General features: G+C 33.8%; 2 protein-coding genes and 1 non-coding gene across 5 annotated transcripts; all 3 read left to right on the top strand.

Annotated features, from left to right (window-relative positions):
• Positions 1-4,740: 4,740 nt before the first annotated feature.
• On the top strand, positions 4,741-7,654 carry LOC126710427 (pentatricopeptide repeat-containing protein At2g01390). Its single transcript, XM_050410876.1, has 2 exons — positions 4,741-5,630; positions 6,541-7,654. The coding sequence occupies exons 1-2, from the start codon at positions 4,853-4,855 to the stop codon at positions 7,539-7,541; spliced, it is 1,779 nt and encodes a 592-aa protein (XP_050266833.1). The 5' UTR covers positions 4,741-4,852; the 3' UTR covers positions 7,542-7,654.
• A 4,232-nt stretch (positions 7,655-11,886) lies between these two features.
• On the top strand, positions 11,887-22,031 carry LOC126710428 (glycosyltransferase BC10-like). 3 transcript variants are annotated; one of them, XM_050410879.1, is made up of 12 exons: positions 11,887-12,163; positions 13,196-13,227; positions 13,346-13,861; positions 14,910-15,008; positions 16,796-16,896; positions 17,001-17,072; positions 17,212-17,302; positions 18,357-18,437; positions 20,863-20,922; positions 21,000-21,122; positions 21,211-21,249; positions 21,528-22,031. In XM_050410879.1, exons 3-12 carry the CDS (start codon positions 13,481-13,483, stop codon positions 21,654-21,656), a joined length of 1,176 nt encoding a protein of 391 aa, XP_050266836.1. In that variant the 5' UTR covers positions 11,887-12,163; positions 13,196-13,227; positions 13,346-13,480; the 3' UTR covers positions 21,657-22,031. The 3 variants fall into 3 exon arrangements, with proteins under 3 accessions (XP_050266836.1, XP_050266835.1, XP_050266834.1); XM_050410878.1 differs by having other exon boundaries at positions 11,888-12,163; positions 13,152-13,227; XM_050410877.1 differs by lacking the exon at positions 11,887-12,163 and having other exon boundaries at positions 12,184-13,227.
• LOC126710638 (5S ribosomal RNA) lies at positions 15,866-15,984 on the top strand. Its single transcript, XR_007649703.1, has one exon. It is a non-coding gene; the product is annotated as a 5S ribosomal RNA (ribosomal RNA).
• Positions 22,032-24,477: the final 2,446 nt, after the last annotated feature.

The raw sequence follows: 24,477 nt of genomic DNA, 5'->3' as shown, positions 1-24,477 counted from the left end.
AAAATAGCTTAGCGGTAAGGTGTTTTTGTAGAAAATAGCCCAGTGGTAAGGTGTTTCTACAGAACATAGCCTAGCGGTAAAGTAAGACAAAACAAGATAAATCTCCAGTTGTTAGTTATTTCACAGACTAAGGGAAATATCTACATTTCAGATTCATCATCCGTTAGCTCTGGAGAAGAGTCTTCTAATACAACAATGTGAGGGAAAAATTCTATAATAACAGTTGCATCATAACCATTAATAGTAAAAGAATAAGTAAATATTGTGGATTCTATTATAATAAATAATAAGGAAGACTTAGTGTGAGATGAAGGGAGAGAGAGAGATCCCAGCTAGTGCAACAAGATCATTATGGTGCCATGACATGCTCATTAATATAGTGAGTAATGAGGGATATTTCAGGTCGCATGAGTAGTAAGAGAGAACATGTACAGTAAAACTACTGGGCTTTCTGCTGGGGGTAAGTAAGTGTTTATGAGTAGAACTATGAGGAGTGTTTGTGAGCTAGGAGCTGGGGAACTTAGTTTCTAAGCTTGAACTAAGAACTCAGTAACTTTTTTAGGGCTTAGAGGAGGCTTAAACAGAGAGGTTAAGGAAAAAGTCTTTCCTTGTGTATGTCTTAGTCTATCTTGGTCTCCTTAGTGTGTTGGTTAAGCATTAATGGAGAATTCCATTTATATTTAGGTTTTTAGGGGGTGATTAGCAAATAATCTCTGCTAAATCTTTCCCAGTCCTCAGAAAATCCTTAGACAATCGTTCCTGAGATTTTAGCTAATAGTGGTAAGCTCAACTTTTAGAAGGTTGTTGCTGTTTTGGGTAATAATAGCTGGTATTCTGACTTAGTATTGAATGTTGATTGGCCTTGACTGATGGGATTAGAGCATGCTTTAGACTAATGATCTTGGTTATGCTGCAACTAGAATCAGAGCTCCCTATGGCAGATTAGATCACCCCAAGCCAGGTGTCAATCTTGGAGCCCTTGCTGGGAACTCTGCTGGGATCCCCTTAGTGCCCTCCAAACCACATTTCCCTAAGTTTTCCCATTTGGGGTTCATGTGCTTGGTCCATAAACTAGAGAATACATATTTTTAGTATAAAAATGAACTGATTTCATGTTGTTTTAGGAGCTTTAATGGCCTGGTTATGGTTGCTCTTGGTTTTTGATCAGTTGGGTTGGAGAAGAAAGAAGGGACAGCTGGCTGTAGCTTCCCAGCTTTCTGTTACATCCCTCTCAGCTTTATGTCACATGAGAAATGATGGAATTTCAGCTTGTGAAGAAATGGTTCAACCCCTGAGGGACACGTGTCCTTTTCTTATCCGATTAGACAAGTTGGGACCTGGTGGGAAGGGGCTCTAGCTGTTCAGTTGTTGCTGAAATTTGGTTGGTTAGCTCACGTGTCCTCCAGCTGCTAGGATTTGTGTGTGGGCTGGGTCGGCTCAGCTAGGTTTTGTAGTTGAGCTCCTTTGGGCTTGGTTATCACTAAAAAATGAAGAGTTTTGCCATGGGTGATATTCATGGGCTTTTGTAGTTAGTTGATTATGGAAAAAATAGACATAGTTCTCATAAATCTTGTGAAAGAAATATTTTTTTGAGAGATGAGTAATTTATATTTCCCATGAGTTAGAGACTTAGTATATGTAAAGCAAGTGTTGAAATAATACTTGATTTTGTAAATATGTGCCAAAATAGCATTTGGGCTTTATGAAATAGTTGCCAAATTAATACTTGGACTCTGTAGAATAGTGCCAAATTAATATTTGGGCATTGTAAAATAGGTCCCAAATATTAATGCTTGGGCTTTGTAAAATTTTGTAAAACATTGTCGTATCGTAATGGGCTCTAGAGATGCTGCATCGTAGCGAGCTTTAGAGATGCTGCATCGTAGCGAGCTTTAGAGATGCCGCATCGTAGCGGGTTTTGAAGATGCCGCATCGTAGCGGGCTTTAGAGATGTCAAATCGTAGTGGGCTTTGTAAGAAGGTTTTGTTGGGCCTTTGGGCTTTGCCCACAAGTTGAATGATTTTGGGTTTTTTGTGGAGATAGCATAATTTTGTGGCCCAACTTTGGTAGGAACATGGTGAGTATTTTTTGTGGGAAACCCAAGTTGGATAATATGTGGGATATAATGGGTAATATTTATAAGAGGGCCCAAGGCAATTTGTGGGGTTTTATATAGGAAATATTTGTGAGAGCCCAATAATATGGAGAATATTTGAGTAATATGTAAGAGATATTTTTGTGGGCTCAAAATAATTTATGGGCTTGTGTGGGTATTTTTGTGAGTGGGCTAATGAAATTAAGGCCCAAAAATTTGTACCTCAACATATCTTTTATAATATCACAATATCAAAGCTTTATTCACTTAAAATAATTAAGATAATACTAAGTATATAAACCCATAAAATTAATAATGTAATTAGGTTGGGATGTTATAGATCTAAGGTGAGTAGCCAAGAGAACACTCAGCTTTGAAGTCTACTCTTTAAACTTCACTTTCTTTTCATGGTCTGTAACTCGAACATTTCCAAAATTTGTCCTTTTTAACCCTGAGTCATCCAGTTTTTCTCCACCCCCAACTTGAGTAAACTTTGTGGCGATTCTTGTCCAACTACGTTTTCCTTTCCTACTCGTACTGCCCTTCTCCAAAGATGAGATGGATAAATCAGAAACTTCCTTATTTTTAGGAGTAGGTTTACTCAAATTTTTATCAAGTCTTTGCACATCCTTGCTGGAGTCAAAACTCTTTCACAGATAGAGGCTTATTTAGCACTAAATTAGGAGCCACCAAAAGATATGCTTTTTTACTATTTTCAGAAACCGTAACCCCTAGATTTTGCCATTAGTTAACAAAGTCTCACTATCCATAGAAAGGCTCCTATCAATTTCCTTTAATGTCTCCTCAAACTCTGTAACTGTCATACTCCTATTTGAAATTTCAATAACTTCCACAATTGGCACATCTAACCACTCAACATCACTAGCAACTACCACCGTAGAACTTCCTGGCAACCTCGACTTAGAGGTATCACAACCACTCTTCATCACATTCTTAACCACAGTCAGCCCAGCCAGGGAATTTTTACCACTAATAACTCTAGGATAATATTGTGTTCTTTTGATTTAATCATCACCAAAACCAGACACTTCCACCACAGACTTATGTGAAGGATTTAATTGGGTTGCTCTAATCCAAGGTCCAAATTACTGGTCCTCCAATTTCAAAGTGCCTTTACTTCGTAGCCAGAGAACACAATCCTTATCATCATGAGTAATCCTCCCACACTAATAGCATAAATTTGGGAGGCGTTCATACTTAAATGAAATCCACTCCTCCGAACCATCCTCAATTGAAATTTTCCTTCCTCTACAATAAAGGTTGAGAGATATCTATGGCCACCCTAACCCTTAAGAAATTACCTCCAGTCATTTCAGATTGCTCATCCATTCGCTGAACATCTCCTAATGTTTCACCAATAGAAATAGCAACATCAGGAGATAAAAAAACAAAATGGCAAACCGTGAATTTGTACCCAAAAGAAAGAAGTAGTGAAGTGCAAATCCTTCATAGCATTTGTTCCATCATAACGCTGAAGTAGAACAAGATGTCTATTAAAAAACTACGGTTCTCCTATTAAAACCTTATCAACGTCCGACTCAACTTCATAAGCAAACAGGGGATGATTTTCACCAGCATCTCTAACATTAAATTTTTGAGTGGTACGCCATAAAGGCCTAAAAGTTTTTGCCACTACATCAATGTTAACACTCCTCTTAGTTAGAAATTTCGCTGCTAAAACATACTCTTAGTACTGTTTACTTGTAGATAGAACCATGCTCTTACCCTCCCTATGAGAAAGGGAAATCATTTTCCACTTACTTGCAAGATCATCCATTACCTACATAACAAGTGTTTCCCATACACCACAATGAAAACCCAAGTCTTGAAGCACTTAATTTGCTATGAGGAAAACAAGAAATTACACATAAGGGAACCTAATACTACAAACACAAGTGTTTCCCAGATCCCACAAAGAAAACCGAAGTCTTAAAGCAGTTTATTTACTTCAAGGAGAATGAAATTCCATAGAGGGATCTAATACCACAACCTCAAGTGTTTCCCAGACCCCACAAAGGAAACCCAAGCCTTGAAGCACTTAATTTGCTATAAGGAGAATGAAATTCCACAACAGAGAACCTAATACTACAATCACAAGAATTATCTAGACCTTACAAAGAAAACCCAAGCCTTGGAGCCAATAATTTACTACAAGGAGAACAAATTCTCAAAGGCTACAATGAAGGAAATTGGGAGAGCCAACTTTCAAAGCCGAGAACCATGTATGTCACAAATTGGATAGGAATCATATTCCATAATGTGAAAACCCAAAAATTGTGTTTTCAATTTCATCACTCAAACTCAATTTTTTGAGTTATGAGTGTTGCTTCCATTATTCAAAAATTTTCTCAAACAAACTTTTTTGTGAGTCCCATGTTTTTTGGATTATATGTGATGGAAACCGAGTTTTATAATTCAGTTTCCACCCAAACCAAACAGCCTTTGGCATCATTTTCTTAAAGTAAATATTTTAAACCAATCTCAACAAGGGGGAAAAACTATAGATTTTTAATTTTTTTTTTTTTTTAAAGCTCAGCAGGTCTTTTAAAATGACGTCGTTTTAGTATAACTTGGTCTGCCAAAACGAGTCGTTTCATTCCAACACTCTTTAACAGTTCTCAGTCCATTAACGGTGACGTTTGCATTTTTGGTCTTTTGGTTTGCGCAGCATTTTCATCTTCACATCTGCCATTGTTGTCACCTTCTTACGTGTTCCACCTCGTAAAATTGTAATTCATGCGCAACACAAACGATTCCCATGGATTTCTCAAAAAAATTGCCTTCTATTTCTCTATCCGTGGTGTTCAGCCTCTTCGTTATCGAAACAGTTCGATTAAACTCCTACATTCCCTTCGCCAACACAAACAAAACAAACCCATTACCAATTTCTATAACAGAAAGACTAAGAAACCTTTCAAATCAGTTAACAACGAAGAAACTGACAACCCCAAAGAATATATGAGAGACACAGTGGGAAAAATATACAAACTTTTGAAGTATTCAACATGGGATTCTGCTAAACAAGAGCTAGACAATCTCTCTTCTATAAGATGGGACTCTTACACAGTCAATCAAGTTCTCAAAACCCATCCACCAATGGAAAAAGCCTGGCTTTTTTTCAACTGGGCTTCAAAGCTAAAAGGGTTTAAGCACGACCAGTTTACTTACACAACCATGCTTGACATTTTTGGAGAAGCTGGGAGGGTTGCTTCAATGAAGCATGTTTTTGAACAAATGCAAGAGAAGGGGTTGAAGATTGATGCTGTGACTTACACTTCGTTGATGCATTGGCTTTCTAGTTGTGGTGATGTTGATGGGGCAATCAAAGTGTGGGAAGAAATGAAGGGTAATGGTTGTTTTCCCACTGTTGTTTCCTATACTGCTTATATGAAGCTTCTGTTTGATAATAACAGAGCTAAAGAGGCTACTGAGGTTTACAAGGAGATGCTTCGATCTGGGTTTTCTCCAACTTGTCATACTTACACTATCTTAATGGAGTACCTTGTGGGTTCTGGTGAGTGCTATACTTCTTTGTATCCTTGGTGCACTTCAATTGTTTGTTAAATTGTCTACCTGGGTGCTTACTTTGCTTGGAGCAAATAACTTTAATAATATACTTTACTAAAATAAAATCTAAAACTATGCACTCTACTTATTTATATTTAATTGATTTCTACTTTCTAGGAATCATTTACCCACTTAGCTCTGCCTTTGTGATATTATATGCAGATGATTTTATAGAGTACTTGGCTACTTGTTGACATCCCATTTATTCAAATCAGATATAGTCTTCATTGTTTTGAAATGCATGGGTTTAGTATGCAACATTTCAGCTACGTGGCATCGGTTCAATTAAAGACTTCTTCCATGAACCTGTAATTCAAACTAATTTTATTATGTTTTGTTTAAGATTACTTGAGCATTGTAGTTTGTTATTGTGAGTCATTTTTATCATCTCACCCTTTCTAATTTCATTTAGTAGTTTTCAGTTCCTGTTCATCACAATGATACCAGTCAATGCTGTCAATATTTTGTCCTTATGAATTAATTCTGAACTTTTCAGTTTTGAAATTCACAATGATATGAAAGTAATGGTGAAATCAAGGTTTAGATAATTTATTTGCTTAAATTAATAAGTGGCAAGGAATATCATGGTTACATGATAAATTATCGTAGGCAAAAAAACTTTTCTTTAATATATATTCTTTGCATATTCACTTAGGGTGCTCCTGCTTTTAGCACTTTGGGATGTCTTTACTAGATTATGAAGATCCTGAATGGATAATTAATTTCTTTTTTTTTCTCTTTTTAGCAAAACTTCCTATAGCTTTGACCAGAAGGATCAGATACAAAACACCCAAAACCTCTCTGATTGTGTACTAAAAATGCTGGGGCTAATTATTCCTTTTTGTAATGGGTTCCAGGAAAATATGAAGAAGCCCTTGAGATTTTTAGCAAAATGCAAGAAGCTGGGATACAACCTGATAAAGCTGCATGCAATATATTGGTTGAGAAATGTTCCAAAGCTGGGGAGACAAGGGCTTTAACTCTAATCCTTCAGTATATGAAAGAAAGCCGCCTTGTTCTGCGTTATCCTGTATTTCTGGAAGCACTGGAAGCCTTAAAAAGTTCTGGCAAGAGTACAGTGCTTCTCAGGGAAGTTAATCCTCATTTTTCTATAGAGTGTATCAGCAAGGAGGAGGCATTTGAGATTAGACCAAGGGCTTCTGACACTTCTTATGGCATAGACAGAGGGCTTTTACTGATTTTCTTGAAAAAGCGAAATCTTGTAGCCATTGACCGCCTACTTACTGGGATTATGGATAAGAATATGCAATTGGATTCTGCAATTATCTCAGCAATCATCAAAGAAAATTGTGGTCATGGAAGACGCAGTGGTGCTTTATTGGCCTTCAAATATAGTTTAAGAATGGGAATAATAATTGAGAGAACTGCATATCTTTCCTTGATAGGCATTTTAATCAGATCAAATTCATATGCAAAGGTGGTGAAGGTTGTTGAGGCCATGATTGGGGCTGGACATTCTCTTGGAACATATCTAAGTGTGCTTTTGATCTATAGGCTTGGTTGTGCAAGAAGGGCTGCTTGCGCTGCAAAAATATTTTATCTATTGCCTGATGATCAGAAGAGCACAGCTGCTTTCACTGCTTTAATTGGTGTTTACTTCACAGCAGGCAATCCTGACAAGGGACTTCAAATTTATAAAACCATGCTAGAGAAAGGAATTTATCCTGCATTAGGCACATACAATGTGGTATTGGCTGGACTTGAAAATTGTGGTAGAATAAGTGAAGCAGGTTTCTATAGGAAGGAAAAGAAGAGCCTGCAATTAAACAGTCGTTCTCAGGATGTCTCCCTAGAGGAAAAGATATGTGACCTTGTATTTGCTGTAGATGTAACTTGAAACACTGATTTGGGACCATAAAAGTCACCACATTGATAGCTTGCTAAGAAAATTTTGTACTATTAATTGAGTATATGCCATTCAGTGCAAATGACATCCAATGCTTCTTTCAACATCATGAAAAAGGATAAAAGGGCAAGGTGAAATAATTCATTATAGTTGAAGTAGCAATTATCTATTCTATGCTATTTTATATTTCAAGGAATTGTAATAAAATTTTAAGCACTAGCCAAGAGTCACTTAACTCGACTGACACTTCTTAATACTTCTAACAAAGACATTTTAGTGTTAAAATTCATCTTCCCATTTTTGTTATTAAAAAATAAAACGTCAAGCATTGTAAATATAAATAAGTTCAAACAAATTACCAAATTTTTTCATCTTATCCTACTTCTCAACTAAACAAATAAGAATTATTACATCAATTTTGATTTTCTTTATTTTACTTTTTCTATCTCATCATTCATTTTTCCGTTTGTCTTTTCCAATTAGAAAACTTAGCAAGTCAACACTCCCTCATTTTGCTTGACCCTTGATTCCTTCCCTAAAACAACTATCAAGACTTTAAAATATGTATATATGTATATATATATAAATTGTTGGAACTAGAAAATAGTGGGAGCCAAAGGATACAATTTGAGATCAGATGCAATTTGACATCTCCTCAAAAAACAAAAAAAGGCAATTTGGCGAATGGAACCCTCCCCCAGATGCCCCCAAATCGGTCTCTTTATTACTATCTGTAATATTCCAAAAAGGAATGCCGATTTGTCCAAGTTGCCAAGCAAAAAAAAAAAAAAAACATTATGGATGTTTGACCTTTGAAGTCAGCCAATAATAACATTATTGATTTTAGTTGCTTTTTGTGACAACTTTTTGGTTCAAAGTTGGATTAGACATGTTTACATATAAAAAGTAGGTTTAGATTTGATTCACATTCCTCTTCAAAATGTAAAATTAAAAAGTTTGTGTTTTCACAAATTCTTATTAGAAATTAGTTTTAAGTTTAAAATTTTTTTATAAGCGAATATTTATTCACTATTCCAAGAATACAACAATGGCATGCTTATTATTTTTACATAATAGTAAGCCATTTTAATAAATTAATAGTAAGATTCATCATTCATGCAAGGGTATATGAAATAAAAGGTCACCATAATTACCTAATGATCTTATTTTCAAAAATTGCATATTGATTAAAATTGGCCTTTTAGTTTTTGAAGGGATTCTCATTTGATTCCAAACAAATTAAATTAAATTAAACTTGTATCAAAAGGTTCAAAAATAAAACAATTCTATATTTTGACATACACCCTTAAGAAGAGAGTTAAATTGAAGAAAATAGAGCTTTTCAATAATCTATCTATCTATCTATATATATATATATATATATATATATATATATTAATAGGCAAAGTAGAGAGAAAATTCAATTAGATTTCAAATTGAAATTCAATTAGAGTCTAATTTTGCGCTATGTGTCCCATCTAATCTAAGTTTTTAAATTTTTCTGCCAAGTTATTTAATTCAATGTAAAAATTGGAATTCAATTAGAGTTTAATTTTACACCACGTGTCTCATCTAATGTAAGTTTTTTTTTTTTTTTTAAAAATTATGCCAAGTGAGTTTAATTCCATGTAGAAAATGAGAAGTTTAATATAAATAAACCATAAAAAATCTAGAGAAAATTCAATTAAATTTCAAATTGAATTCAATTAGAATCTAATTGTATGCCACGTGTCCCATCTAATCTAAAATTTTAAATTTTTGTGCAAAGTTATTTAATTCAGTGCAAAAATTGGAATTCAATTAGAATTTAATTTTATGCTAAGTGTCTCATCTAACGTAAGATTTTTAATTTTTGTGTCAAGTGATTTTAATTCTATGTAGAAAACGAGGAGCTCAATATAAATAAACCATAAAAAACCAAATAATATATATATATATATATATATATATAGAGAGAGAGAGAGAGAGAGAGAGAGAGAGAGAGAGAGAGAGAGAGAGAGAGAGAGAGAGAGAGAGAGAGAGAGAGAGAGTCCAATTAGATTTGAAATTGAAATTCAATTAGAGTCTAATTTTGCGTCATGTGTTCCATCTAATCTAAATTTTTGTACCAAGTTATTTAATTCAGTGTAAAAATTGGAATTCAAATAGAATTTAATTTTACGCCACGTGTCTCATTTAATGTAAGTTTTTTATTTTTTATTTTTGTGCCAAGTGAGTTAAATTCTATGTAGAAAATGAGGAGTTCAATATAAATAAACTAAAAAAAAAAAATTATATATATATATATATATATATATATATATATAAAAGCAATGCTTATAGAAAATTTAATTAGATTCAAAATTGAATTTTGTTTTTGTTAGCTTTCCATACAAATTAAATTGTTTAGATTTTTGTTACTATTTTTCTTCTAAACTAATGAGCATATTTTTTATATTATTTCTATTCAAATATTTTGTATACTAGGATCTTGAACATAACAAATTGCAATTGAGCTAAACAATTCCATATATGCACCTATCTCCATTCAATTTAGGAGACCCTTTTTTTTAATTTTATTTAGTAGCATTTCACAAATAACGATTGTGAATTGATATTGTATATGTAATATCCAATAGTAATTTTCAAAATTAAATATATAATAGTGTAATGAGAAACTTAGTATAACTAATATCATGAAAATTGCAAGAAAAAACTATTTTAGTACCTCCAAATGTCCTGGTTGAACTAGTATCTTATATGTTTTATAATTCAAGCTAATATCAATAGCACCACTACAATTCATTATTCTCGTGCGTAAACACGAGTTACAAAATAGTAATAATAATATGCATAGTATGTTTGACAATTATTTACTTATTTTTTTAAAATAATGTTACTCCAACTTGAATGATAGTTGATCTCATTAATTAAATTCAAGATAAAATTGGCTACTCACATACTATAAAAATAGTATTATTTCTAAAATATTGAACAGTTTTCATTTTGGATGATTTATCATTACTTGGAAATAAAAATGGAGCACAATCTTGTAAGAAAAAAGTTTACTTCATGATCGTCTAGAGGAAAATTCCCCTAAATACTATTTATTTTTAGTCAGATAATCGATTTAATGAGTTATGTGACTTGTTTGCATAATATATACATGGATGATTTTATACATTGTCTTGTCTAATGATGATAATTCAAATTAGTGGATCATGTTCTTGCCGTGCTGAGATATGAATATTCGAAGATGTGACTCAACCCTAACTTAATCCATTTAATAATTGTATCAAGCCTTAACAACTCTATTATAACCAATTAATTAAGTGGTTGACATCACACAATCCATTTCAACCCATGATTCAATACACAATCTAGGAACAATAAAATAAATGGCAAAATTTAGTTACAAAATTGGTTATAGTCTTAGGCTACAATCTTACTAAATATATATTTATTGGAGGTAAATTCTGACAAATTCACCGTTGGATTACATATTCTTTTTATATCCTTCATGATTGCAAAATTTATAGAAAATTAAAGATTAATAGCTATGTCATCAATAAATTGTTTAAATTGCAAGTTTTTGTAGTTCAAAATTATGTATAAAATATAAGCTTATAAATCATATAATAAATAATATATGATTGACACAAAATTTGACATATATATTAAGAGTGTAAAGAAAATGCAATTCAAGAGTTAGATTTTCAAAGTACATAGTAATATTTATTTTATTGAGTAAGGTTGTAACCTATAATTTTATTATTTATTTATAATTCATCAATATAACCATTAATTAAAATTCTTTTAATTACTTAATAATTATATTTAAGGTTCACATTTATTTAAATTAATTCGGTCATTTCGGTTTCATCGCAGAATTAAGCAGATCAAAACAAAATCGATCATTTTAAGTGTGTTAGCCAATTATTGACATTAAACCCACAAAAAATCGTATTGAGTTTGTGTCGTATTCGCCAGCGTGATGTCGAATGTTGCCTCCAAACCTGCGGACTAATTTCTCGCGACAATGACCAAACCGTACAATAAAAACTAGCCAAGTGGCCCACATGTGCAAAACCCAACTAAGCTCCACACCAGGCAAAAACTAACGGAAAATTTTTGAATCTCCCCGTTAAACTTACCTTCTCTGTGCTCTGCTCAAGTGCTCAACCAAAAAAGGGAAGAAGAAGATGAACGGAAAAGTTAACGGCGGAACATCACATTGCCGCGTTTGCAATTTAAACCCGACGTGGCGTATTCTGATTGGATAAAATTGTCACATAGCAGTGATTTGTAACCTCATTGAATGGTGGCGATAATCTATAACAGTATAAGGATGATCCCACTCACAAAAATATATATATATGTAAATAGTTACGACCACCACCACAAAATGGTCACCACTGATTTGAGAGCATTTCACCATTTCTGTTTCTTTCTTTGTAATATTAGATTTAGATTTCTATAACCATATATATTACACGCATTATATATATATACACACACATACACACATTTTTCATTTTTGTATAGCAATATAATATTTACACGATCCAATAGTGACTGAAAGTTCTCTGGTTTTTTTTTTTTTTTTTTTGGATCTTTCGTGTTCTAAATCACAGGTACATATTACTTTCACAATATTCTCATTACTGTGATTTGTGTGTGTTGTTTCTTTCTATTTTGAGAATTGGATTTCAATACTCTGATTGTTGTTTGAAACGCGTGATGATCAAGGCTATAAACGGAGATGTGGATCTGCTGGGTTTGTTTATTTTGTTCTTTTTGATTAAGATTCAGACTTAGCTTTATGATCAGCTCTGTTTTTGTTTTTTGTTTTTTTGCTTAGCAATAAGATTGGTTAATGTATTTACATATATATGGACCTGCATTGTGTAGATTGAGATTGGAAAATATCTGATTCTCTCTATCTATAATTAATTTGTCTTGGGTTGATTTGTTAGCATATATGTACTATGTAATGTATCTCTGTCAATGAATGGCAATTACAATAACCTGTGCTTACGCATGAAAACGCAAAATTTAGACTACAATTAGAACTGATTTGGATTCTTATTGTGTTTCGACTTTAATATATTTATATATGATTACCATTATCAATGAGTTATAGCTCAACTAGTACTTCCTAATGGGATGGATTGGAGGGCGAGGTCAAGGTTCAAGACTCACGGGGTGCATGTGTAACTCATCAATCCAAAAAAGAAAGATGATTGATTGCTAGCGTTATTCGGTTAACAATAGGGCTATAATTAATTTGTATCTTATAATAATCGGAGTTCACTACCATACCAGCATTCAGGGAAAATGAAAATAAGTTGAGGGCAAAGCTGGGATTCTGCATTAATTTTTTTTTTATTGATTACTCATATAAGAAGGATATGCTTATGTTTGAAGAAATAGACTAGAATTATAAGAAGGAAGTTGAGTAAATACCTCAAGAATGGTATGTGTTCATGTGCTACATTGATATGTTAGGGTTCTATGACTGTTTTGGTTGTATGGGATAGCATTAAACAATATGATCCATGCTTAGAGTACATTGCTAGTTTCCACCTAAAAATTGTGCATGTATGCATTATTATTTTGTAGCAAAATTGTGATCTCTCTCTCTTTCTCTGCTGCGTGCTTCATAGAAATGAAGAATAGAGGCCTGTGGTTGAAATATGTAAGTGCCAAATTCTGTTTATCTTGATTGTAAATAACCACGGTAGCACTACTTTGCCTAAGCATGTTTTGTGAGCTTAAACATGGTTTTGAAGCTTTAAATACCTGTATGTTTTCAGATTCTGGTGTATCAGTGGTAGAAGTTGCTGGTTGGCAGATACTATTCGTTCTATATTTAGGACAAGACTAGTTCATTGGCAAAATAAAGAATTTGAAAGATGCTTTGGGATTCTGTTATGATACCTTCATCTTAAATGAAGACAGCTCATGCATTTCACCCAGGCATAAAAGATATTATAATCATGTTTGGATCACGACAGAGACCAAATTTAAAGAGGCCTACATGGATTATTGTATTGGTTTCTTTGGTGAGCATTTTTTTAATTGCTGCCTTAGTTTACCCACCAAGAAGATCTGCGGCATGCTCTCTCTTTTCTTCAAGTGGTTGTGCAATGATTAGAGAGCAACCATATGTTCCATCACGGGAATTAACTGATGATGAGACTGCAGCTCGAGTTGTTTTTAGAGAAATTTTGAAGACACCTCCTGTTCAATCAAAAACCCCAAAAATTGCTTTCATGTTTCTGACTCCTGGTTCATTACCTTTTGAGAAGCTCTGGGATAAGTTTTTCCATGTAAGGCTTTATTCCCTTCTCATCATTTCTCTTTTGTTTGTTTTACTTCTTGTACTATTTATGCATATAGTTCCTGAATTGGTGTTTTCAAATTCTATTGATTATACTTTATCTCTCTGTCTTTGGTTCTACTCTAGTTGTTGTGTGGAGTTTCAGTTTCGCTTCTCATGTTAAAATCTTCAAATCTCGCTGTATGCAAGCTTTGAGAAGATCGAATGTGACAAGTCCTTTAGTTTAAACATTGGATTATTCATTAAGCCATGGGAAAAGGCCTGAACTTCCATTTTTGGTTGCACAAAAATGTGTATGCACATTAATTTTAGTTTATATTAAGTGCAGATAAAAATAGTGGATATACACAACAGATTTTTGTTGAGATGGTAATTTAGACAATTGAGTTACAAAGTGTGCAATCATACATATATACTTTACCTTGATGTGTAGTTTTTCAGGTATAAATGTGAAGGCTTTATCTATAATAGATTGTCTTTTGGGTAAGGAGAATGAACTAAGTATGGAAGATTGAACAGTGGAATGCCCTGGAGCTGTATTAATTTTAGAATATTAAGTAGTTAAAGTTAACTAGTTGATTAGAAAGTTGCCAATGAACTCCAGGGTCAAATATCACCTCTTCCCTTTTGTAAGGGCAGGGTGGAGGATCAAGTAATGGGTTCAAGACCCACTGGATGCATGTGTACTAACCACACACACACACACACACACACACAAAAAAAAAAAAACCAACAACAACAACAACTTAATCAGAAGGTCAAGATGTATCTGCAAATTCTGAATTTTCACTTGTTACACTTGTTTATTGAGGGCTGGGTTATGCATAGTGTGAGATGTAGAGATGGAATATTGAGAAGAGGATGATATTTGCATTGCAGACCATTCATTCATTGAAGATTTAATTTAGGAATTTTTAACTCTAGCTGCAGTGTACCAAAATGCTACTAAATTTTCTTCTCAATATGATACGATTTCCTTAGATGGTACAAACTCTGTTAGTTAAGAAAAAAATATATGTTTTATTCTCTTTCTGCAGGGCCACGAGGACAGATTCACTGTTTATGTACATTCATCTAAGCAAAAACCAGTACATGTAAGCCCCTACTTTGTTGGTAAAGACATTCGGAGTGAGAAGGTAAGTTATCATATATACAAATATACTTTATATTATTATCACAAAATCACAAACTATGAAGTGGGCTCAGTGGGTTCTTAATCTTCCTTTCCTTATTAGTGACTTTGAATTATACTAAAAAGAAGACAAGATTTATGATTGAAGCTGGAGAGATGTGTTCTTACTACTGACCTGTCAAAAATTGGAAACATTTTCATATTAATCTCCCTTCAGTAATTTATATCTCAAAGCATATATATTGATGGATCTTGGGAGCTCGGGATCTTTGGAATTATTTTGTATCTAGCTTTAGTCTGTGATACTCTTGTACTTGCTTAAGCATTTTAAATGAGGAACAATGCGCATGCTTAGATTGTGCAAGTAATTAGTTTTACTTTCAGTCAATTGAGGTTACAGCATCATCCTTCTTATTCTGGTCCGAGACTACAGCTATTTTGTAATTTTTATAACAGCATATCCTCCCCCCTTAAGACATGTCTGAGGGTTAATGGGATTAAGACCCATTAGGTGCATGCATTACTTACCAATAATTATAAAAAAAAAGATGTATTTTTTACACACATGCCAAAGAGTTCAATCTTTGAACTAATATCAGTTCATTATGTTAGCAAAGCCTTTTATTTCCTTCATTTCCCAAATGCTGAAGGACTTTGACTCTGATGCTCACCTTCTTGATTTTGGAAAGCCTTATATCCACATCCAATTGGAGACAGATACCTGTGCTGTCCGTCCTTTGCATGCTGTTGCGATCAATTATCTAGAATTTTATTTTAAAAACTAAATTTATGTATTTATATATTTATTTCATAAATGTGCGTGAAGAATAATAGGTATGCATCATATGTGAAGGCTTTCTAGGGTGTGATCATACCAACACTAATGCACCGGATCCCATCAAAACTCTGCAGTTAAGCGTGTTTGGGCGAGAGTAGAACTAGGATGGGTGACCTCCTGGGAAGTCCATGTGTTGCACCCCTTTCTTTTACCTATCAAAAAAAAATATGTGAAGGCTTTCTAAGGATTTCAGGATTTTGCAGCCTGTGTAGGTTTGAAGCTCCCATACATTAGGATATGTCCTTTCTAGTGCCAAAATTTGGATAAATATGGGATTGCTATTTTTTTTCCTGTTATATATATATAGATATATAATATACATAAATACATTATACACTTTATATTAAATATACATCTATAGTAAGAGTCCAGTAAACCAGAAACTAGTTGACATCCTCTATTTTCAACATTGAAAATTTGGAGAGACTTTTTGGATGGAAATCGATTCTCCAACCAAACCTCATGGAGGCTTTTATTATGTGTTAAATTTTGGAGGAGTTGTAAGATTCACCCTAGGAGGTTTCAGCATTTTGCCATATACTTGGAAAGGATAATTACATTATTTAAAAATAAAAGCTTGCAACAACAACAAGAACAACAACCAATCCTTAGTCCCAAATGTTTTGGAGTCTGGATCCTTAACAGATTAGTTAGGATCAGCCACATAAAATCTTTTCCACCATTCTATTCTATGCAAAGTCATACTCTTTGTTACTTCCTTAATTGACATATCATTTTTTATTAATTCTACTAATGCTATTTTTGGTCTTCCTCTACCTCTTTGCGTTCCCTCAACTTGAATCAACTCACCATTTCTCAAAAGCTTGAAACTACTAAAAAAAAAAACCAAAAAGTTAGTGCTCATACAAGATTTATAAATATCAGATTTGTAATATAAACATTTGATATGAAACCAGATCAGTAAGTTGATGGAATGAGCAAAGCTGTTGCAGGTGAGCTGGGGGAAGATTTCCATGGTTGATGCAGAGAGGAGGCTTTTGGCAAATGCACTTACAGACCCTGATAACCAACAGTTTGTGTTACTGTCTGATAGGTGATTTAATTATCAGATTTCTCTTACTACAGTTGTGAAATTGTGCTTCTTGTTAGCATATGGTATTTGTCTAATTTCTTTTTTCTTTTATAATTTTGTTTCAGTTGTGTACCCCTGCATAACTTCGAGTATGTGTATCACTATCTAATGTATACAAATGTCAGCTTTATTGACTGGTATGCTAGCTTTAATTTGTGAAAGGAATGCCTTAGTTGGTTGATAAAATTTTGAAACCTTTTCCAATCTTATATCAATGCTAATTTTTCTGCTGAGTTGATATATGATTTATTTTTTGCTCTCTCTCTCTCTCTCCAGTTTCATTGATCCTGGTCCACATGGAACTGGGAGGTATTCAGAGCACATGTTGCCTGAAGTTGAAAAGAAAGATTTTCGGAAGGCTTCACAGGTATAGTCTTTATAACATATTGAACTGTAGTTGACATAGAAACTTCAATCTTATTCATTTATTTGTAAAGAGAGATTCTTATTATTGGAAACAAGTTCTCTTAATGTTAAACAAAACACATTCTTGTGGTCCCTTATCTTTCACATTAAGGTATTTGATGGCCAAAATTAATATTGGTTCCCCTTTTTGATTGGTTTTATGAATTCCTTTGCAATGCATCTACTCACCAAGCTTCATATTGTTGTTCCCACCATAATTGAAGTTTTTGAATATTAGCTTTTTCATGCACAAAAATGAGGACCACCTTCTCTCACTGGACTGGGCAACCTTTCCTCATGGAAAACAATTACTAATGTGTGTGAACTTGTGGAAGCCTTTGAGGAATTTCACACTAGCATTCAAATTTAGGCTTACTGACTTTTTCCACTGCATTGTGCAGAATGACCTATATCGAACTGATAGGAAAGGGTGAACTTAATCATTTAACCACTATTTTAATACTTCCCCTCACATGTGGACCCAAACTCACCTTAAATGGTGGGTCCAACATGTGGGATTTTAAACTTCTTAAATGGGAGGAAGATTGGAGATTGGATTCAAACCCTAAACCACCAGCTCGGATAACATGATAAACTATTGTTTATTCTAAAAGCTTAAATTTAATCATTTAACCATTATTCTAACAGTCTCTTTCAGCTTTTTCAGTTTTTGGTATTCTTTTTAAAACTTTGTGACACTCTACACTCGAAGAGTCATTTGAGATCATGCGCCACATTCTTTGGTTAGTTCCGGAATAATTAAGCAACTTGATGGCATATCATGCTGTTCTCTGTTTGTAGAATTAGTTAGGCTGCTCAACAGCAAAAAGATCAGGACCTAGCCTTCAATTTTTTTAAATCACATCGATCAGAAAATTCTACTGTTTGTAGAATTTTTGGTCACAGATAGGTTGTGGCTTAATTTCTTTTTCTTCCGACAGATATATAAATTTGTAGCATAGAAGATTGAAATATTTCTCAAGTGTTGCTATTTGTGAATGTTGTTTGTATTGCAGTGGTTTTCCATGAAGCGGCAGCATGCTATCATGGTTACGGCAGACAATCTTTACTATAGGAAATTCAGGCTTTACTGCAAGGTAATCCATTTTCAGTCATGATCTTGTCCTTGCTTTTGTTATTGCTTGTTAGATGAAGAATCTGGTCTATTCTGCAGGGCATGCATTTGTGTTTTCCTCACATATCTCAATGTCTGTCTTGATCTAGGTTGGCAGGTCTTGATTCATTAAGATTAAAATATAGTGTAAATTAAGAGCATGGAGATCTTGACATGGTTGATGCAAGGAATCTTGCTTTTGCCAGGGATAGCTACATCTCAGCTGCAGAATTTTGATATTATTTTGCTCCTTTTTTTTTTTTGATAGGTAATCTGAGAAACTAATATTAATGAGAAAAAATGAAAAGTACAAGTTGTTCATGATGATGAAAAAATAAATAAATAAAAAACAGCAAAACAAAAGAAAAGGAAATCAGAAAGATAAACTAAGGGAAAACAAAAACTCTGAAAGAGACGAAGAATTAGTAAAGCCCCAACAACAAGCCCACTCAAAAAGACTTCGCTGGCATAAAACCTTTAACTTATCCAACGTCTTCTCCATATTCTCGAAGGAGTGACGATTTCTTTCCAACCAAACAATCCACATTAAGCACCCTGGAATCAAATTCCAAATATCCGAGTTATGCTTCCCAAGCCACTGATACCAACAAGATAACAATCCCGCCACCGATTTTGGCATAACCCAAAGAATACCAAAAGCTTGAAGCATGAAGGAAAATAAGGTTTGTGTAATAGGACAATGAAGCAGAAGATGGTCTATCGACTCCCCATCACCATAACACATACAACGCCGATTTACCAAAGGGCGACCCCTAAGCATGAGATTATCCAAAGTGAGAATCCGATCATGAGTAGCTGCCCACAAGAAGAAGGCCACTCGCTTAGGAATCTTAGGTTTCCACACACCCTTCCAAGGAAACAAAACATTCGGAGTACCCTGAATTGCTTGGTAAAAAGATTGGGTATCAAACTTACCATCCCCTTTGAGCCGCCAACAAAGAGTATCCCTCCTCACCCCCCAAGGAATACAAGGATGGATAAGCTGAAGAAGAGAGTAAGACGCAAGTAGCTCCCAATCTTCAAAAGCTCTATAAAACTTTAAGTCCCTCACTCTAAAAGTACCTCCTTCTGGAGTCCACAAAACCTCAGAGATGCATGCATCCTTAGCAGTGACCACATATAGAGCTCAAGATAGAGGGGGGGCTGTTGGGATTGGGACTTGGGAGGGAGCGAGTATGAGGATATCTTATCCTCTCTTTTCTTTCTTTCTTTTTTTCACCTTTTAAGGGGCAGGTAGGACAAATGATTGGATAATTTACCAACAAATACCTATAATTACATGCGCATTTATCTGAATTTTCACATATTGTTATGTATGCGCCTATGCGGGTTTTGTAGAGGTGTTTCCAAGGCATTCCAAAAGCACTCTATTTGTATAGATTCTGCAATCTCTCCCTTTTTTGGGGGGGATGAGGTCTTGGGAGGGGGAGGGGATTTGTAATCTTAGTTGGAAATGAGATACCAATATAATACACCAACTTTAAAAATACTTAGGTTTAGTAAAAAAAAAATTTTAATGTTTTTTATATTTTGGAATGTCTATGAAAAAGGGTCTATCAATTGAAAATACGATTAGAACCCAGTATGAATGAGCATTTAAGAATTACTAAACTGCATTACTTTCCCCTGCCTCACTCTTTGCCTTCTTTCTCCTCTTAAATGCTAAAATTCTGTTGTTTTTCTTTTTTCTGTAAGTTATTCTGTTGAATTTCTCTTTCTTTGAAAAATAACTCAGAAAAGTTAGTGTGGATTCTAGAGTGTTGAACCCTAACTTCTTCTTCTTAGTTTTTTTTTTTTTTTTTGAGGATCTTCTTCTTCTTCATTTCATCCAAGTGCTTTTAGCCAGATCTTTTCCTTTTAGGCTGCATGCATCATTCATTATTTTTATGTAAATTTGGAATGTCTATCGTGGTTTTTACCTGCAATTGGCTGCTTTCTAGTAAGCAAATATCATAACCTAGAATAAAGACATTATTTTATTGATGTTCTTAGACTGCTTTTTGGAAGCTCTACCCTTAGTATTACATTTTTATATGCTGCATTTAAAAAAATATATATTAATGTTGATATCTCATATTACTGTTGGAAGAGGACGAGGATCTAAGCAAAAGCTAATGTTGGACAAGGTTTAAGTTTCTCCAAAGTTATTATGGTCTGATATTTTTATGCATGCCATAAACAACAATGTTGAACACAACAAATTATTTTGCCATATAAACTGTTAAAAAAAAAAAAAGATCGTAGTTTGAATGGTTTGCTACTTTGGATTCAATATCTTTTCTTCTGTGCTGCCAATATTGTGTTATGGAAGTCAATGGAAAACGTGTGAACTGTAAACCCAGTTTCATTGACAAACATCTTGATGTTGGTGCTTTCAACTTTCTCAGCCAAATATGGATGGGCGCAACTGCTATTCTGATGAGCATTATTTGCCAACTCTTTTTAATGTGAGTCATCTTTTGTGAAGTATAACTCAGTTTAATCTCTCCTATTGGTGCCACTTTATTCAGTCTCTGTTCTTCAGATGATTGATCCCAATGGAATTGCAAATTGGTCTGTAACACATGTCGATTGGTCCGAAGGAAAATGGCATCCCAAAGCATATAGGGCTCGAGATATTACTTATGAGCTCCTAAAGAACATTACAGTACGTGAGAAAAATCTTAGTCTTTTGCTTTTAGTTGATTTCCTTGGTATTACATGCAACATTAATGACACCGTGTTAACCATTTCAGTCCATTGACGAGAGCATACATGTCACTAGTGATGGAAAGGTATTGATTTTATTACTTGAATGATGGTTTAAAGGCGTTGCTTAGTTTTTTGTTTTGCTTTTTGTTTTCCTGTGTTCTTGTGAAAAGTAATTATTCAGTACTCTGAAATTACGGCAACATATTCCCTTTTCTTATGTAAATTCCACTAATTAAATTCATAATAGAATCTATCAAGAGGAAGTACAAAGCTGTTGTACTCTTGGCGTACCTAATAATTTTTTTTCCATTTGGGAGAATGAAGATCTAAAAAAATGTTTGTTTTTGATTTCTGTTTGCAGAAAACTGTATTGGTCACACCTTGTTTGTGGAATGGGATGAAAAAGCCATGTTTTTTATTTGGCAGAAAGTTCTATCCTGAAAGTCTGGATAAATTGCTGCACTTTTTCTCCAATTATACAACAATTTAAGCCTTTTCTCTATCAGCATTATTCTTTGCTGGAATCAACAATCACATCATTTGATTCTAGCCCTCACCTTTGTTACCCCAGATAATGTTTGGATAAAGATTGTGAGGTTCACTTTCCAGATAATCTGGGTGCTTCACTATATATAAAAAGTTTTAGCTGAAAGGAGGCAAGAAGCTGAACGGTCAAGATTTTGAGGAGGCTGCCAGCTTGTCATTGATTTTTCCATTTGTCGCTGATTCATAGTTTTCTGCCTATTTTTTTGGGGTTATATATATTCTGAACATAAAATTTTTATTTTTAATTTAATTAATGGATTTTTTTTTTTATTTGGCTGTAAAAGAATATATATATGGACTCAATAATTTTGATTTTCGATTCTAGTTGTTTCATGAAAAATGATCAGCAGCCATGCACATTGTACTACTACCATACCAAATAATATCTACATGGATCGAAGCCTTGGGTTTTATTTAAGCCCTTGATTTTTCAACAAAAATAAAATAAGAATAAAGTCTTTTGTTATTGAATGAAAGAATACTTTTTCTTGAGAAATAATTATACTATGCTACTAATCTCGCAGTCTGAATCCTTCTCCTCCCTAGATCCCTTGGCCGATGAAAGAATATTTATGTTAGGCAAAAAGAATTCTTGATCTCTTGATGTATAGGGCAGAATCTTCTGTGTGTTAGCTCGATACAGTTTGAGGTATATGACAATAAGTTTAAGTGAAATTTCTTTCAATATTTAAATACTAATTAAATAATATTTATTTAATTTTCTAAAATATAGTTTTTTTAATTTAAAAACCATTTGTCCTGCTTTTTTTTTTTATATATAAGGCAATTAATCAATTTTTATTTTTACGTTTTGCTTTCATCTCTGTTTTAATTGATAGTAGTTGATCTATTTACTTTTCTCGTGACATAGTCAATTTTAATAATATTTATTAATTCTAATTACAAAATAAAAATTACACTAAGGAGAATATTTTTATAGGTCAAAACTTAGATACAGTACTTCAAGTACCCCTTTTAAAATTAAAACATCTGTCTACTTACTTAACAGTGATAATGTTGTTTGCTTCTCCGTTTAAAATTATGTACTCATCCCAAAGCCGTGGATAAGTGTTTTAATTTTAAAAGGGGTATCTTAAGTACTGTACATAAAGTACTGTATCTAAAATTTGTCATTTTTTATAATAGGGGCCCTAAGCCTAGGTCTAGAGACGACCCTAAGTTGTCCATTTAGTCTTTAGCCAACATCAACACTCATGCATAAAGGGAGACTCTAGTTATTTTGTGTGAACCAATACACAACACAATGTAAAGCACACACAACAAGCACATAAACTTCCAACATTTTATTAGTTTGCCACTTTGTCTCAACGTACAAAGGAATAGGAAAGCGTTTCCACCAAAACCTGTCTCTGCTCTAAACACACAGCCACCAAAGACTTAAAAGTTAAAACCCACGTAGTTAGAGCATTAGCATTGAAGAATACTAATGCTACATCTAAGGCCTTTTTGGTATTTCATAACTCAAAAACCTTTGCATCAAAAAATAGTAGACCTCACTATTGCAAAATTTTTTGCAATAGTGCTACAGTACAATTCTAAACTTGGTAAAAAAATATATATATATATATATATATATTTTTTTTTTATTCCACCCCTTTTCCATTGGAATCAGATCCTTAGCTGAAAAAAAGTGATGATGTGAAAGAAATAATAAAGAAATATTAAAAAAATAATATTTTAATAAAAAAGTAAAATAATAGAGTTTTTGAATATAGCCATATAAGATGTATTGTAAAATGGTATGATATAATTAATAAAGTAACTTTTTAAAATGGTAAGATAGAATAGAATAATATTCTTCAATAATGATGCTCTTATAATGTTTTCTCAGTGTATCTTTCGTTTTCCTGTCAATAGCTCACACAAGCTATTGACACCCACAAACAATATAGGTTTATAGGAAATCATAGCAGTTACTTTGGAAAAATAACTTTCCATATGTTTACTGCCACATCTTGGGAAACTGCTCTTGGAGCCTTTGTCTTGCTGCCGCCATTTCCAAAAAGTTTGTCACTGCTCAACGGCTTCGTAATTGTCACCCACCACTTATTAGAGCATTCTTATCAAGGATTGCAAAAAATTTAGCATTTACCCTCTCAAAACCCAAATTTATAACATATAACACACCACTTTACAACATTCGTTCCATCAAAACTTCTATTTTTTTTAACATTCCATTTAAATATTCTTTTTTTATCATTTTTTATTTTTCCTTCTCTCTCCTCTGTCTCTCTCTTTCTCAACCCAATTATTCTCAGCACCACCGGCCACCGCATCCACCCACGCATACCACAACCACCACATCCACCCACCATCGCCGCCAACAGCCACCAGCCAGATCCACCGCAACCACAAACAACAGCAGAGAAAAAAGAAGAAGAAAAACCTCCACATCCACCCACCACATCCACATCCACCGTAGGACCAAAAAAAAATCAACAGCAATCGGACCAAATCATCACCAACCACAGCAAGAAAAAAAGGAAAAAAAACCCACAAACCACGCCCAAATCGGACCACACCCCACAGCCAAAAAAAACCCACAAACCAAATCAACCAAATCGGACCACGACTCCTTCGATCCACACTCCGACCTGTGCTCCATGGTTGACCACCAAGCTCTGTCGCACGATCGAAGCCCAATCGGACCCAAGAAGAACCACGCAGAACAAAAAAAAAAAAAAAAAAAAAAAAAAAAAAAAAAAAAAAAAAGAAGAAACCTCCATCGCTGCAACCGGACCACA

The sequence above is a fragment of the Quercus robur genome, chromosome 12 (genome assembly GCF_932294415.1).
Source record: "Quercus robur chromosome 12, dhQueRobu3.1, whole genome shotgun sequence".
Taxonomy (NCBI): Eukaryota; Viridiplantae; Streptophyta; class Magnoliopsida; order Fagales; family Fagaceae; genus Quercus; species Quercus robur.
The sequence above is the reverse complement of the archived record's forward strand: the minus strand, read 5'-3'. Positions and strand labels throughout refer to the sequence as shown.